General features: G+C 41.2%; 1 protein-coding gene across 1 annotated transcript in view; it reads right to left on the bottom strand.

The window, feature by feature from the left end:
* The window catches only part of LOC117346196 (vomeronasal type-2 receptor 26-like), a 124,955-nt gene that overhangs the window by 21,524 nt on the left and 86,190 nt on the right, over positions 1–17,241 (bottom strand). The window contains exons 4-5 of the mRNA XM_033915598.1: positions 14,653–14,880; positions 12,654–12,780 (exon numbers count right to left, since the gene is read on the bottom strand). Of these exons, the coding sequence (XP_033771489.1) occupies positions 12,654–12,780; positions 14,653–14,880 (355 nt within the window). The remainder of the gene's footprint in view (positions 1–12,653; positions 12,781–14,652; positions 14,881–17,241) is intronic.

Raw genomic sequence — 17,241 nt, 5'->3', positions numbered from 1 at the left:
TCATTGATCACCTTGACGGACATGGTCTGATAAGGACCAGCACTGTTTCAGCAAAGAGATCTTGTCTGACAAACTTGCTGCACTTCTTTGAGAGAGTAAACAGGCAGATAGACATGGGCGACCCGGTCGACATTGAATGACTACTTTGGAAAATTGCGAACCATGGAATCGAGGGTGAAATACTCACGTGGATTAAAAACTGGCTGGAGCATAGGAAACAGAGAGTGGGGGTAAATGGTCAATACTCGGACTGGAAGAGCATCACCAGTGGGGTGCCGCAGGGCTCAGTGCTTGGCCTGTGCTCTTCAACATCTTTATAAATGATCTGGACATAGGTACAACAAGCCAGGTGATTAAATTTGTGGACGATACGAAGTTATGCAGAGTAGTGAAGATGCAGGGGGACTGCGAAGATCTGCAATGTGACATAATCAGGCTTGAGGAATGGGCATCAACATGACAGATGAGATTCAATGTGGATAAGTGTAAAGTGATGCATGTCGGTAACAAAAATCTCTGGCACAAATACAGGATGTCTGGGGCAGTACTTGGAGAGACCTCCCAGGAAAGGGACTTGGGAGTTCTGATCGACAAGTCGATGAAGCCGTCTGCGCAATGTGCGGCGGCAGCAAAAAGGGTGAACAGAATGCTAGGAATGATAAAGAAGGGGATCACAAACAGATCGGAGAAGGTTATCATGCCGCTATACCGGGCCATGGTGTGCCCTCACCTGGAGTACTGCATACAGCACTGGTCGCTGTATATGAAGAAGGACATGGTACTACTCAAAAGGGTCCAGAGAAGAGCAACCAAGATGGTTAAGGGGTTGGAGGAGCTGCCATACAGTGAAAGATTAGAGAAACTGGGCCTCTTCTCCCTCAAACAGAGGAGATTGAGAGGGGACATGATCGAGACATTCAAGATACTGAAGGGGATAGACCTAGTAGATAAGGACAGGTTGTTCACACTCCCCAAAGTAGGGAGAATGAGAGGGCACTCTCTAAAGTTGAAACGGGATAGATTCCGTACAAACGTAAGGAAGTTCTTCTTCACCCAGAGAGTGATAGAAAATTGGAACGCTCTTCCGGAGTCTGTCATATGGGAAAACACTCTCAAGGGATTCAAGACAAATTTAGACAAGTTCCTGCTAAATAGGAATGTGCTCTGGTAGGGTTAGTCTCAGTTAGGTTGCTGGTCTTTGACCAGAGGGCCGCCGTATGAATGGACTGCTGGGCATGATGGACCACTGGTCTGACCCAGCAGTGGCACTTCTTATTTTGTTAGCAATGAGACTTTCCCTGGAACTGTGCTTGTGTTTATGCAAAAACACCCTCATCGCACAATAGCGGTGTCCTGGACCCTGGAATTGCAACTCTGGCAGCAACTGAGGAAAGCAGGTCCTCTCCAGAGGAGGAAAGTGTGGAATCCACACACCAGATATGCCCCTGATGGGCCATGGCAGACAGAATACGCGGCTGCACAACCGCAAGTCATCCACCGGATTTACAGCATGAATCCATGCCATCCTGTCCTGAGGTGGCCATCTGTGAAGTTTGGAGCAAAAACAAAGCTTCTAAGTCCAAAAAATATAGTTTTTAAAACTTTTTTTAAAAAATCCACGATGGCTGCCATGGGTGCCGATTTTGACATAAAAAATGGCCGTTAAAAACGCAGGAAAATGCTAAAAACAGCGATTTTAGGATTTTACATGTGGGGGGACTAGAGCATGCAGGGAAACCCCCTAAAACCCTGATTTGAGGACCTCCCCAGAATAGGCAAACTCTGTGACTCTCAGACCACACCGATACATGTGCTTCAATGCATTTCAAAGGCAGCCAGCATTACACAGTGGAAGCATAGGGAGATCATACCTCAGGAGCTGATTAAACTGGAATTTCAGATCTTCTGGCCGCCTCAATTTCCCTTCCACCTCAGATCGCAACCATCAGGACCCCTCAGGGAAATCAGGGAAGACACGCGGCACAGTTCCAATCCCAGCATACCTCCTCAGAACTGCAGCAGCCTACGCTCTACCCCTTTGCGGACGAACCAGGGGAGAGATGACTCCCGAACCTGGAGACCTGATTCAATCTGCAGGCTGTCCAGAGGGCTTACTGCAGTTTCAGGCTTACAGAGCACCCTCCAGAAGCATGTCTGCAATCTCCCGCCAAAGGATCACTCGCATGGAGTTGATCTGCAGCACGTGGGCAAATCCATGAAAAAAATCAAAATATGACTAGAAAGTGAAAACAAATCACGAGCAGAATTAACTGTGAAACCAAGCAATGCTGCAGGAACAAACTGAAGCAAGACAGGATGCTCCCAGGCAGGTAGCCCAAAGGGGAGGGATCTTTTAGTTGCCCTGCAGCTGAAGCTAATAGAGATACAAGATCCCTTCCATTCAGCATCCAGAGAGCTTGTACAAGAAGATTATCATCTCATTATCTCACATATATCATGAGGTCTATTTACTAAAGTGCACTTAAATATCATGAGCCTTATAACCATCACAACTCAGTCAAGACAGAGCAGTCTAATTCACTCTAACTGCATGGAGAGTGAAGAACTGAACTGCGTATTAAGTTAGCACCTGGTACTTTAACTCTAATATCTACAAATAACATGGCTGCATGTAAGAGCAGGTAGTATAGGCACTCATGCTACCCACAAGCAGATACCACAGACCATTGCACAAAAAAAATGCAACTATTCCCCCAATCTGAATCCTGAACCCTCCCATTCCACTGGTGAAGACCTAACCCTTCTCTTGCTCATACTGATTACCCAAGCTTTAATAGTGGTGTTTCTGGGTGGTTAGGCAGGGGGCATGAGCAATTCTCAGACATTTTTGTTGCTTTTCAAGCTCAAATTTAAAATAGAGGCTCTGATCCATGGTACTACAGTCTACCAAATAAGGATGATACAATTTTATTTGATAATTTGACCCCTAGTGCTAGGGGTGGGTCAAAGAAAGTAAGAGAAACAAATTTCCTAAACCTTATTGGGATGGTGGGAAGGGTGGGAAGGTGAGTGGTAAGGAAATCTAGAATCCTGTCAGTGGTATGAATTCAAAACAGTATATTCCACAGCTATCTTCAGACATTCAGTTTATTTTTGGAACTTATTCACAACAGTTCATCATCTTAATCCAAGACATATCGAAACAAATGTAAGCTGTTCGCAACATGGCTGCTGCTTCAATTCAGTGCTTGCAGCCACCCCTGTGGGCACCTCACCCTGCTGGTCTGCCTGCCGCAGGAATGAATAGCCTCCTACTTTACCTTTTCTCCATATTAATCCTGGAGGAGCTATCAAACAGTTCTAGGCCAATCTTTCTTTGAAGCATTGAAACACTTTTACCTAACTGACCTTTCTCACAATCTAAGGCCTGAAGGTATGATTCTGTACCCACCCAATATCACTCTACTATTAAGTGTCACTGGGGTAGCAAACCTTGGAGCATTCAAAGCAAATTCCATTACTTTTTAATTTAGCACTGGAACTTGTGGTCATCAGGACTCAACCAGATATTATTGGTTTCAGATACAATGGTGATAAAATTAAGCTCTCTGCTTTATATAACACCTGAATCTATTCCCCAAGTCATCAAAATAATTAAGCAATATGCACACTGGTCTGGATACAAATTGAACACCAACAAATTAGAGTTAACTGAAACTGAAACTGACGGCAAAAAAGGGCCACGGCCCATCCAGTCTGCCCACACCAATGACCCACCCCTACCTTCCTCTATGAAGAGATCCCAAGTGCCAATCACATTTTTTCTTAAAATGTGGCATGCTGCTAGCCTCAATTAACTGCAGTGGAAGATCATTCCAGCGATCGATCACTCTTTCGGTGAAGAAATATTTTCTGGTGTCACCATGAAATTTCCCACCCTTGAGTTTCAGTGGATGCCCTCTCGTTGCCGTGGGCCCCCTGAGAAAAAAGATATCTTCTTCCACCTCGATATGGCCCGTGACATATTTGAACATCTCACTCATGTCTCCTCTCTCTGCGTACCTCGAGTGAGTATAGCTGCAACTTGTCCAGCCATTCCTCATACGGGAGATCCTTGAGTCCTGAGACCATCCGGTTGGCCATTCGCTGGACCGATTCAACTCTCAGCACATCTTTGCGGTAATGTGGCCTCCAAAATTGTACACAGTATTCCAGATGGGGTCTCACCATGGATCTGTACAATGTCATTATGACCTCGGGCTTACGGCTGACGAAACCTCTGCGGATACAACCTATGATTTGTCTAGCCTTGGATGAAGCTTTCTCTACTTGATTGGCAGTCTTCATGTCTTCACTAATGATTACCCCCAAGTCACGTTCTGCTACAGTCCTTGCTAGGGTTTCTCCATTTAGGGAGTAAGTCTGGCATGCCTTTAAACTACACTGAAGACAAACAATCTATTGTATCTTTTGGATTCATCTGGAACATATGCAAATTGAAATATTTAGGTCTTATTACTATAACTTTAAAGGATACTGAACGACTAAACACAGAATATTTATTAACTCTGACACATAGATGGTCACCTCTGAAAATTACCTGGTGGGGTCGACTTGCCACCATTATAATGATGGCCCTATCTTTTAAACAAAAGAATATATAATAATATAGAACATTTGTTGATCAAGTGATGCAATTTAACTGTTTTTGTTGGTTTAGTGGAAAGGATATTGATAGAGTAAGTGCTAATATGTTGGTGCCAAGTAAACTTTTCTCCAGAAGGAGCCATGATGGGGGATTAAGAATGTTTTTATTGATAATCCATAAGGTGCCCTGGCGCATGATAAAAGCCTGATGGTATTTTTAAAAATCTGGGAAGTTGACGCCACCATTTGACTTTACATTTTTAAGTTTATGTAAAGAAATTTTAGAAAAAAGGTTGCACCCACCACTAGAACCTTAGGTTTGAGCAGTAGGAATTGCTTCCTCTTTAATTGAGTGTGATTAGATACATCAGGAAGATACGGCAGTGGTGATACATGTGGGGACAAACAACGTGAGCAAAAGGAACTACAACAGGGAAGTACTGAAGGACCAGTTACGGATGCTAGGAAGGAAGCTGAAGACCAGAACGCAGAGGGAAGCATTATTGGAGATCCTGCCGGTACCCAGGGCCGACGAGAAGAGGCAGATGGAGCTGCAAGCAGTCAACACGTGGATGCGGCGCTGGTGTGAGGAAGAAGGATTCTACTTCATGCGCAACTGGACGACGTTCTGGGGAAAGAGCAAGCTATTCAGGAAGGATGGACTCCACATCAGCGGAGATGGAGCGAGGTTACTTGCAGGCCATCAAGAGAGAAATTGAGAAGTTTTTAAACTAGGAAGAAGGGAAAAGCCCACAGTCAACCGAGAGTTGATGGTTCGGGAACCGGTATACCCGGAGGATTCCATGCAGAAAGACAGCAGGGAAGACTCACTGGATCATAGGCAAGACAGAAATCCTGATGGATTCAAAGGGACACAAGAGGGAAGGAAATGCAAGAAAGTAGCAGGCTGCAAACTTAAGTGTATGTACATGAACACAAGGAGCCTAAATGTAACAGGGTTAAAAGTTTAAAAGTTACCTGAGTGAGAAAAACAGGGTTTAAAAAAGATTTTAAAGGGTTTTAAAGCAAAGAAAATCTGGAATGTAAAACCTGTGGGGTTTTTTTTTTCTATTTTGAGAAGTTTGGTTTGTATATTTTTTATATTGGTGAAGTTTTGGTAGTCTGTTGCTGATCTCCTACACAGGTTTGCTGTCCTAGTGAAGAGATCAGCATCAGCTGCTTGAACATTCTGTCAGATTTGACAGTTGGGAGGGTGACTTGGATCTGTATGAAGGTATTTTGGTTTCTGTGCCTTGTGAGAAGATAATTATAGCTGGTTTTATTTAATTTTGAATAGGAATTGGAGGTTTTGGTTGAAGTTGAGGTTTGATATATAGATTCTGGTATTTTTCCAAGGAATAAATATTTCTTTCTAGCTGATATGAAGAATTGTTTTATCTGTGAAACTGTTTGATGCTGGAAATTTGTCTGTGAGATTACTTTGAAATGTAAGAGAAATATTGGTGAAGCAAAGTTGTGAAACTGCTATTGAAACCTGATTTTTGTAGAAATTCTCAATCTCTGTGTAACAAATCTGTGGTGCTGATTTCTGGAGAAATTCTCTGTCTCTGTGTAACAAGTCTGTGGTATTGATTTCTGGAGAAAGTTTCAGGCTGATATCCTGTGAGAATCTTCTGGGAAATGTTTGAGAGATTTTCTGAGTAACAAATCTTTGGTGCTGATTTTTGGAGATTTTATGAGAGGTCCTGTGACAGATTCCTGTGAAATGTTGTGAGAGAATATTGGTGAAGAAAAAGTTGTGAACTGCTTTAGAAAACTTTTTCTGGGAATTTTTGCTGTAAAGTTTATTGAGAATTTGATTTTTTTGTGTGTGTGATTTGAGATAGAGGAAATTCTGGGGAGAGAAAAAGTATAGGGAACATCAATTATCTGTTTTTTTCCCCTAATTTAGAAATTATTATAGGCAATTTGGGGGTTATTAGATTTAGGATAGGGTTTTTCTTATTCATTTGGTTTTAGTTAGAGTAGTAGGTTGATTCCAGGAAGAGAGAGTCTTCTAGCAAGAGAGTCTGCTAGCAACAGTGTGCCAAAGTGGTACGCCTACACAGAAAGGACAGAAAGCCTCAAATACCCTAACCTGAAAAACATCAAAGAAGAACTATACAGAGGGGAAGTAGAATTTTTTTGTCTAGATTTGGTATACAGCATTTGTTTATTAAATATTATTCCTAATTTAAATTTTGAATCCTTAGTGCTTCTTTATATCTATTTTGTTTATGGTTTAATTAACATTTTTATTTACATGTTGCATTACATTTTATTATTTTATAATATTTTAATGTAATTTACTCCATCTCCTGGGGAAAGGTATCAAATTAACCCTCGGTGTTCACGACTACAAATTAAATCTTGTTTTAAGAGGGATACCTTTTACCTCAGTCTGAGGAGGGGGTTACATAAAGAATAAGATAGGTGAATTAGAAGTTATGGCACAAAAAGATAACCTTGACATCATTGGCATCACAGAAACATGGTGGAATGAGGAAAACATCTGGGATACTGTGCTACCGGGATACAAGATATACCACAGAGACAGAGTGGCTCAAAAAGGTGGGGGCATTGTCCTTTACATCAAAGAGGGAATTGAGTCTACTGGAGAGAATACGAAGAATAAGTTAGAGCACAGGTGTCAAAGTTTGTCCTTGAGGGCTACAATCCAGTCAGGTTTTCAGGATTTACCCAATGATTATGCATTGAAAGCAGTGCATGCAAATAGATCTCATGCATATTTATTGGGGAAATCTTGAAAACCTGACTGGATTGCGGCCCTTAAAGACCGACTTTGACACCCCTGAGTCTCTAGGGGTCAAAATTCTGGGAACAAATGGAACGGAAAAAAGATCGGCCTCTACTAAAAAACCCCAGGGTAGTCCAATGAAATTGATGGAGAAATGACGGATGAGATTAAATGCAACTGTAAGGGAGGCAATACAGTTATTATGGGTGACTTCAATTACCCAGGGATAGACTGGAACCTAGGCACCTTCAACTGTGGTAGAGAGACCAAGTTCCTGGATGCTGTAGGCGATTGCTTCCTGGAACAACTTTTCAAGGAAAATATGAGAGGAAATGCAATTCTGGACTTAATTCTAAATGGACTACACAGACTGGCACAAGATGTAGAAGTAGAAGGGATGCTTGGAAGCAGTGATCACAATATGATTCATTTCAACCTGGACACAGGGGCAAAACATCGATCCAGAATGACGGCCATGTCACTGAACTTCAGAAAAGGGAATTATGAAGGGATGAGACTCATGATGGGGAAGAAGATTAAGAAGAGAATAAGCACTGTAATAATGCTAGAGCAAGCATGGTCCCTTTTTAAGTACACAGTCACCGAGGCACAAAATCTATATATACCGCATATCAACAAGGGATCCAAGAGGAAAAAGAACAAGGAACCTGCGTGGCTCACTGAAGTGATGAAGGAAGCAATCAGAGATAAGAAGACTTCATTTAAGGAATGGAAAAGGTCGAAAACAGACAAAAACTGGAAAAAGCACAAACAGCGTCAAACAGGTGCCATAAGGCAGTAAGAGAGGCCAAAAGAGGAAAAAATAGCCAAGGAGGCAAAAAAACTTCAAGCCGTTCTTTCGCTATATTAAGGGGAAATGACCCGCAAAGGAAGGAGTGGTGCCGTTGGATGACCATGGAATAAAGGGAGTGCAAAAGGACGACAAAGCCATCACCAACAAACTGAACACATTTTTTTGTGTCTGTGTTTACCCAAGAGGATATACACAACATACTGGAAGCCGACAGGCTATACACAGGAAATGAAGATGGGAAACTGACAGGGTTGATGGTCAGTCTAGAAGTGGTATGTAGGCAGAATGATAGGCTTAAAAATGATAAATCCCTGGGACTGGATGGCATCCATCTGAGGGTAATCAAGGAACTGAAAGGGGTTATAGCTAAACTTCAACTAATAGCCAATCTGTCAATCAAATCAGGAAAGATTCCAGAAGACTGGAAGGTGGAAAATGTTACGCCGATCTTCAAGAAAGGTTCGAGGGGATGTTCCAGGAAACTGAAGACTGGTAAGTCTGACCTCAATACCGGGAAAGATGATATAGGCACTGATAAAGTACCGCATCATTGAGTACCTTAATGGACACAATCTGATAAGGACCAGCCAGCACAGCTTCAGCAAAGGAAGATCTTGCTTGACAAATTGCTCCACTTATTTGAAGGAGTAAACAGGCAGATAGACAAGGGAGATCCAGTTGATATTGTATATCTGGATTTTCAGAAGGCATTCGACAAGGTTCCGCATGAACGACTACTTAAAAAAATTGTGAGCCATTGAATTGAGGGTGAAATACTCACGTGGATTAAAAACTGGCTGGCAGATAGGAAACAGAAAGTGGGAGTAAATGGAAAATAATCGGACTGGAAAAGCATCACTAGTGGAGTGCCACAGGGTTCAGTGCTTGGGCCATGCTCTTCAACATATTTATAAATGAGCTGGAAATTGGCATGACGAGTGAGGTGATTAAATTTGCAGACTATACTAAGTTATTCAGAGTAGTGAAGATGCAGGAGGATTGCAAAGATCTGCAGCGTGACATAAACACAATCAAGAAATGGTCCACAACATGGCAAAAGAGGTTCAACGTGGATAAGTGTAAGGTGATGCATGCTTTGTTTAGCAGCAGATTACTAGAATACGTAGAATTGATTATATTCCTAACTAATTAATCTTTTTCATAATCTTGGATCCACCTCAGCAAAATCCGCAACAAAAAATTGGAAGCCCCACTTGTCCAGCATTGGTTGCATAATGAGCACACTATTGAAGATTTGTGCTTCTCTGTTGTAGAAGTGGCTCACCTTTCAAGGGGCGACGATTTATCTCACACTTTATGGGCAAAGGAACAAAGACTAATTCTTAAACTACATACTTTACACCCAAATGGCCTCAATAGTGAAATTGAGTGGTATGCTTTTTTGTAACCCCCTTTTTTGCCTATTCCTTTTCAGGATTGTTTAGTTGTTTTTTCAGTCTGTTTTCTGGCTCCCTCTAGTGATTCTGCTTTTTATAACAATGCACTATTGCATCAGCTTTTTGTCAGTGTACCTCAGCTGTTCTGTTCATGTGACTCTGTTATGATTAGCCTTTTGACATTTAAACCCCGCGGCGTCCCGCCACCATTCTATTGAAGCATTGGAAACTTCGGCATCATGCCACGAAGCTGTTTCTTAAATTTATGGCAAGAACCCTCCCTGTGCAGTTTTTACTGTTCTTTCTCATACACAGCCTTGAATTTATGAATAGTCATTATTCTAAAGCGTTGTTATTTCTTCTTATTTTTTAGAATTATCTTCTTGTCTACATCATAAGAACATAAGAACATAAGCAATGCCTCTGCTGGGTCAGACCCGAGGTCCATCGCGCCCAGCAGTCCGCTCACGCGGCGGCCCAACAGGTCCAGGACCTGTGCAGCAATCCTCTATCTATACCCCTCTATCCCCTTTTTCAACAGAAAATTGTCCAATCTTTTCTTAAACCCCATTACCGTACTCTGCCCTATTACGTCCTCTGGAAGCGCATTCCAGGTATCCACCACCCGTTGAGTAAAGAAAAACTTCCTAGCATTTGTTTTGAATCTATCCCCTACCAATTTTTCCGAATGCCCTCTTGTTCTTTTATGTCTTGAAATTTTGAAGAATCTATCTCTCTCTACTTTCTCTATGCCCTTCATGATCTTGTAGGTTTCTATCATGTCTCCTCTGAGTCTCCGCTTTTCCAAGGAGAAGAGCTCTAGCCTCTCCAGTCTTTCAGTGTATGAAAGGTTTTCTATGCCCTTAATCATTCGTGTCGCTCTCCTCTGGACCCTCTCAAGTATTGCCATATCCTTCTTGAGGTACGGTGACCAATACTGAACACAGTACTCCAGGTGCGGGCGCACCATTGCCCGATACAACGGCAGGATGACTTCTTTTGTTCTGGTCATAATACCATTTTTAATAATACCCAACATTCTGTTTGCCTTCTTCACGGCTGCTGCGCATTGCGCCGTTGACTTCATTGTTGTATCCACCAGTACACCCAAATCTCTTTCAAGGTTACTTCCCTCTAATACTAATCCCCCCATTTGGTAGCTGAACATCGGGTTTTTTCTCCCTATATGCATGACCTTGCATTTCCCTACATTGAATTTCATCTGCCATTTATTCGCCCACTCCTCCAGTTTGTTTAGGTCCCTTTGTAGATCCTCACACTCTTCCGTAGTTCTAACCCTTCTACAGAGTTTAGTGTCGTCCGCAAATTTTATAACTTCACATTTCGTCCCCGTTTCCAGGTCATTTATAAATATATTGAACAGCAGCGGTCCAAGTACAGACCCCTGCGGAACTCCGCTCGTGACTTTCCTCCAGCCCGAGTAGTGACCCTTCACTCCAACCCTCTGTCTCCTGCCTGCCAACCAGTGTTTGATCCATCTGTATACGTCCCCTTCCACCCCGTGGTTCCACAGCTTCCTAAGCAGCCGCTCATGGGGTACCTTGTCAAAGGCCTTTTGGAAGTCAAGGTAAATGATGTCTAATGGTTCCCCTTTGTCCAACTGGCTGTTTACCCCCTCAAAGAAGTGCAGTAAGTTTGTTTGGCACGATCTTCCCTTGCAGAAGCCATGTTGGCTCGCTTTCATCAGCCCATTTTTTTTGATGTGCTCACAGATGCTGTCCTTTATCAGTGCTTTATCACCCTGCTTTTCTTTGGCATTGGAATTTTTTCCATTTCTTCCCTCTGGGTTCCTTGAAAAAGACCACGAAACATGGCCCATGTCGGGACCTCCTAACAAATTTAAGTTAAGTAGGATTTCTTTATCCTTCCTGCCATTGAAAAATTCAGTCAGATATTTCAGAAGAACACCTTATTTTCAACACTTAATAGCCATACACAGTGATGGGAAGGTGGGTTCGGCTATAGGAGCTTTGGCTCTTGGTCAGACTATACATATTCTGAGTGTATGCCTAAGTGTCCTTTATAGTAACTAAATCTTTTTCTAAAAATCCGTTTGTGACCTTTCTCCTGAGAAGTCTTCTCTCTGTGTTATATATATTTGCTTTGACTTCTCAGCCCTGAAAATTTTTGTCTGTACTATCATCCTCACCTCACCTATTTTTGACTTAGTCAGACAGAAGCAGCCATCTTAGAACCAAAGGTATCCACATTAGTATATTGTAAACTCTCCCACAAATACATTCTTAACAGCTCCAATGGAGATAGGTAGTGTGTGACAAGAAAATTAATAAACGAAGATTCTTAGCTCTCATATAATTCTCCATTTTTTCTATTTTAGCATGAAGAAATATACTATCTTTAATATTAGATGTAGCAGTGCTCCGTAAACCACCCATAGATTTATCTTATTTCTCTAACTTATTTCCTATTTAACTTTCATGCTCATTCATTTTTACAGTTGTGTCTGAGGAAATTGACACAATTTCAAAACTAGTTTGTAGTGAAGACTCAATTCTATTGACAGTTAACCATACATCGTTTAAAGTGATGGCTTTATATTTAGGGAGAACATTTAGGTTTGGTTCCATATCCATTTGAATAGGAGTCAAACCTTCTGTTCTCAACACTCCGCCAGCAGCACTAAAATTTACATTGGGGCAGGCAGCCCCCACAGCAACCCAGCATCCAGTGCTTCCAGGTGGGGTCCTTTAGGGCCTCATAAAATGATCAGGGAGCCATGAGAGGGATACCAGCCAGCAGCACTAACCTTTTTTTATTTCTATCCTATCAATAATTGCATTTCCAGCACCTTATCATATGTATGAAATTAAATGTCTTTGTCTGTTAGTTTGTACTTGACACCCCATATTTAAGTAAATTATTATTATTATGTGCACAGCTTAGATATCTGTTAAGTGGTATATACAATTTTAATTAAACTTGAAACTGAATTACACTTTTTGGAGATCTACATCTCTCCCTAATTTCAAGAACAGAGAGCCTAATAGAGACCCTTTATTTATTTGTATCCCATGTTTTCCATGATATCACCCACCAGTTTGGTTGGAGATCTCTCCCTCTGCACACAGAATACAGTCATAGCAGCAGACGGGCTTTCCTTCCTTGATTAATTTCCTGTAACCTGGATGGCAACTTGGAGTGCATCTGAACTGTGGAGGTGTCTGAGGATTGAGAAAACATGATATTTAACTTCATTTAATACTGGACAGTTGTTTCTGAAATGCAATGTTCCTTTTATTTATTTTTAAATTGTCATCATCTGTAACAGCATATTTAATGCTTAGGAAGGTACTTTTTAAAATACCCAAAAAGTGTTGATTCTTGTCAGTGCATAGACAGATTAGACCAACCTCAGATCAGATGGGACCACTTTCATGGATATACATTTATAAAAACTAATTAAGTTATATAATAATATTTAGAGCTCACTAATCTAAAGATAGGTTACAGTAATCAATAATTGAATATTCATAATACATCAGATTAAAAACAAAAACAGTGAAATAAAAAAAAAATGTTAAAAAAGGCAGAACAGCCAACAAATTTCAAAATAGATAAAAACAGCATCATGCCCCCTCACATCCCACTTACTTCCTGAAAAAGAACGCCTTCTCCTTTCTGAGTGGGGGAGTGGCCAAATGGTTCAAGAAGCTTCCTCAGCACCTTGAGGTTGTGAGTTCAATTCTCACAGCAGCTCCTTGTGGCTCTGGGAAAGTTGTTTAATACTTTGGGCTTCTTTTACTAAGGTGCGCTAGCGGTTTTAGTGCACACACAAAATTACCGCGTGCAATAGTGCAGGCTAGCAAAATTATTACTGCCTGCTTAAAAGGAGGCAGTAGCGGCTAGCGTATGTGGCAATTTAGCATGTGCTATTCCGTGCTCTAAGGCCCTAGTGCAGCTTAGTAAAAGGAGGCCTTTGTCTTTTGGAACTTTGCCTGTTCTAGCAATTTTTAAAGACTCGTTATTAAACTTTGATATAAACTATAAATAAAACATTTGTGACTAAAGGTTGGACTTGACATCTCCAGTGCCTCTTTTTGATTTTGCTTTGCCTCGAGGCTTGGTACCTTCTTTCCCTTTCCCTATAATACTTTATTGTATCCTGTCCAAATTAAGTACCTCTCTAAAACATGTAAAACCCTTTGGGCTAGATTCACAAATGGCACGGGTGATAGGAATCTTGCCCCCATCCGACTGTCGGGATTGCTTTCTAGCAATCCCGATGCATGAGCAGATCATCTGTAGATGGTCTGCATATGATCAAGAGCAGCAACCTTTTTTAAAAAAAACAACTTTTATTTTTGTTTCTTTTTTACTTTGTGAACCTGTGGTTTTAACCCACAGGTTAAAACCATGGGTTCGTAGTGTGGGGAAGGGCAAGAGAGATTCGGGGCAAGGCAGGCAGAAGAACGGAGATTCAGGGTAGGCAGGAGAAGAATGGAAGATTCGGGGCAGGCAGGAGAAGAACAAGAGATTCGGGGCAGGCAGGAGAGAGCAGGAGATCGGGGCTGAGAGCAGGGTGGCAGAGGGCAGGGAAGTTCGAAAGGACCTCAGTGACTGTTCCTAAGCAGTCACTTATTTTTGGATCATTTGAATGCCGTTCTCCCCTCATTTGCATGTGCGGATCGGAGAATGATCGGGACAGAGGTTAGAGAATCGGGTCACAGGGAAATATGGTCATAAAGAGGTTGCTATGTGGTCAGAAGTTCATCAGTAGGCTTTGTGAATCTAGCCCTTTGTAATCACAGAGAAAAAGCAATAGATGAAGCCCCATCCACTTTGTTTCTATTTCAAATGAGCCAGGAGTTTGTTCCTAGTAAGTTGGCAAACATGCTTGTAACAGCTAATTAATCCCAATTGACTAATTACTATATGTACACACCTGGGATCAGCACTTCATTTTAAGTGATCTTTACAGAATCTGGAAGCTAACGTTTTGCCCATAAAGCCAAAAAACACCATTCGTTTGACCATTTTAAGACAAGTTTCATGATACCTGTTTGGATCACCATCTTTAATCGCTTAAATCTAACCTGAGTGAAAGAACTCTCCCAGATGATCGCCTTCTCATCAATGGTGAAATCCTGCCCTGGGGGAGCGTTGGGGTTATAATGTCCAACAACTTCATATTTCCATGTCCCATCAGCAAGAACAATCATATTCAAAATATCGTATCCAGTGGTGAGGTCTCCATTTTTATCCAGGTACATCTCTTCCCCCAGACCATTCTTAAAATGGAGGTTCCTCAGATAATGATGGAGCTAAAAAATGAGGGGTGCATTTTAAGTAGTGCCAGATTAAACAGGTAATTTCAAGCATACATAACCATATGTTTATAACTATAAGTAAAACTAATTTTAAAGCCATTTCTGGAGATAAGCTTTAGTCCAAATACCAGTGTATGTCAAAAGTATATTATCAACCCTCTCAAAAATAGAATATCATGAAACAGAAGTAACAAGGTTGATAAAGGTCTTAACCGTAATACCTCAGCCCCACCACTCCACCGCTATGTAGAATTTCTAAAGCAGGAAGATATTGTGGTGCTTCATCATTGGTAATTCGGTATAGATCGCCGTATGTGTATTCATATAGATATACTCTTTATATATATATTTTTTGTTGTGTTTTTTTCAATAAATAAACTATATAAAAGTGTATAGGTGTATATACTTAACTTCTACACACAGCCGAACCTGGGAGCCGACCCGACATGTTTCGCACAATACGTGCTGTTTCAAGGGTCTCCCGAGGTCGCCGCAGTCATCCGACTCACAAGTGTCAAGTCTGTCACAGACTTGACACTTGTGAGGCGGATGACTGCGGCGACCTCGGGAGACCCTTAAAACAGCACGTATTGTGCGAAACATGTCGGGTCGGCTCCCAGGTTCGGCTGTGTGTAGAAGTTAAGTATATACACCTATACACTTTTATATAGTTTATTTATTGAAAAAAACACAACAAAAAAATATATATAAAGAGTATATCTATATGAATACACATACGGCGATCTATACCGAATTACCAATGATGAAGCACCACAATATCTTCCTGCTTTAGAAATTCTACATAGCGGTGGAGTGGTGGGGCTGAGGTATTACGGTTAAGACCTTTATCAACCTTGTTACTTCTGTTTCAGGATTTCTGGAGATAAAGCACTCTCTATCACCTCCCACTGACAGATGGGCACAATCTTAAAGTATGGACCAACTACCTGAAGTGCTTAGGAAAATTATTTCATAACAGCCATATAAACTTCTCTGATTCCATTCTAAAAGTGCAGTATACAGTACAGTATAAAAATCCATTAAATAATGTGACTAGCCAGTGAATGGGGAGAAGGAAGGCACAAAGAATAGAATATACATATATTATATTTTCAATTCATTCTTCCATCTTTAATGACAGATCTACAGGAAGTTAGGGCTGTAAGAGCAAAGACTACACCATTACACTCATCTTTAAAACAGAAACTTGATTTTAAAGTGGCACTAAATTTTTTCTTGAAGAAACATCAAACTCTTGATTTTTGAACCTCAGAATTGGGTTGTTTTATGGTAGAAATTGTATAAATGGGCTGAAGATTGCTTTGATTTTAGCTTCAGTGGATGGAATATAAAGACAGTGCCTCATGGATTCCTATGGTATTTGTCACAGAAATAGCAAAAAAAGATGAGGATCAAACATTTTGTATCACATTCATTGTTGGTTTTTAATCACGAATTAATATGAATTTGACTGTTGGGCAGACTGGATAGACATTTTTGCAGTCATCTACTGTTACTATCAGGCACATAATCAAGAACCGTAGACACCCAAAAACTCACAAAAATTGACACTTGGACAACTTACTAATCAAAACATCCAAGTGGTCACTGTGATTTCAGAGTAGAAATGGGCATGTTGGGAGGCATGTTATGGGTGGGATATAGGTCGGCATATACCGGTACATCCTGCACCTATAATCAAACTTTTTCCATGGTGCCCTAGATGGAAATTAGATGATTTCAAGTAGACCAATTTGAGAATCATCTAAGTGTCAAAAACATACCCAAATTGACCAGATGAGCACTGGAGGGATTAATTAATGTTCCCCCACATTCCACTAGTGATCACTAAATGCTTCCTAACACCAAAACATGTGAAAATGAATCAGTATATATTTGTATCTAGAACAGCAGCACCTGGTTTTGGGAAAGCCTAGTAAAGCATCACACAGAGGTCTTAAGTAGCCAAGTAGGTGGGCTAGTGAACCATAGAAAGGAAGAGCCAGGACCATAAATCCCTTTAACCAGTACATTTGGGGTAGAAACTGTGAGGCCACCAAAAACCACCAAACCCCTACTATACTACTGCCATATAGGTACCACCTGCAGGCAAAATGGCTGGTGGGTATAATTGATTTGAGGAGAGTTTAGGGGGCTCACCATCAATTATAAGGGGGTTATGGTGAGATGTATATGTGGTACCCTTTATGTAAAGTTCACAGTAGTTCCTTCTAAGAAGCTTCACTTATCTGTTGCAATTTGTGAGTGGCCAGTCCATTACAATGGTAGCCCCTCCCATGTCCAAATAGTGTCCATTTGGAAGTTTCCAAATTGGACATTTTTGTGGTAAGAAAT

Source organism: Geotrypetes seraphini, chromosome 12 (assembly GCF_902459505.1).
Source record: "Geotrypetes seraphini chromosome 12, aGeoSer1.1, whole genome shotgun sequence".
NCBI lineage: Eukaryota > Metazoa > Chordata > Amphibia > Gymnophiona > Dermophiidae > Geotrypetes > Geotrypetes seraphini.
Note: the sequence above shows the minus strand (reverse complement) of the source record. Positions and strands in the feature narration are given on the sequence as shown.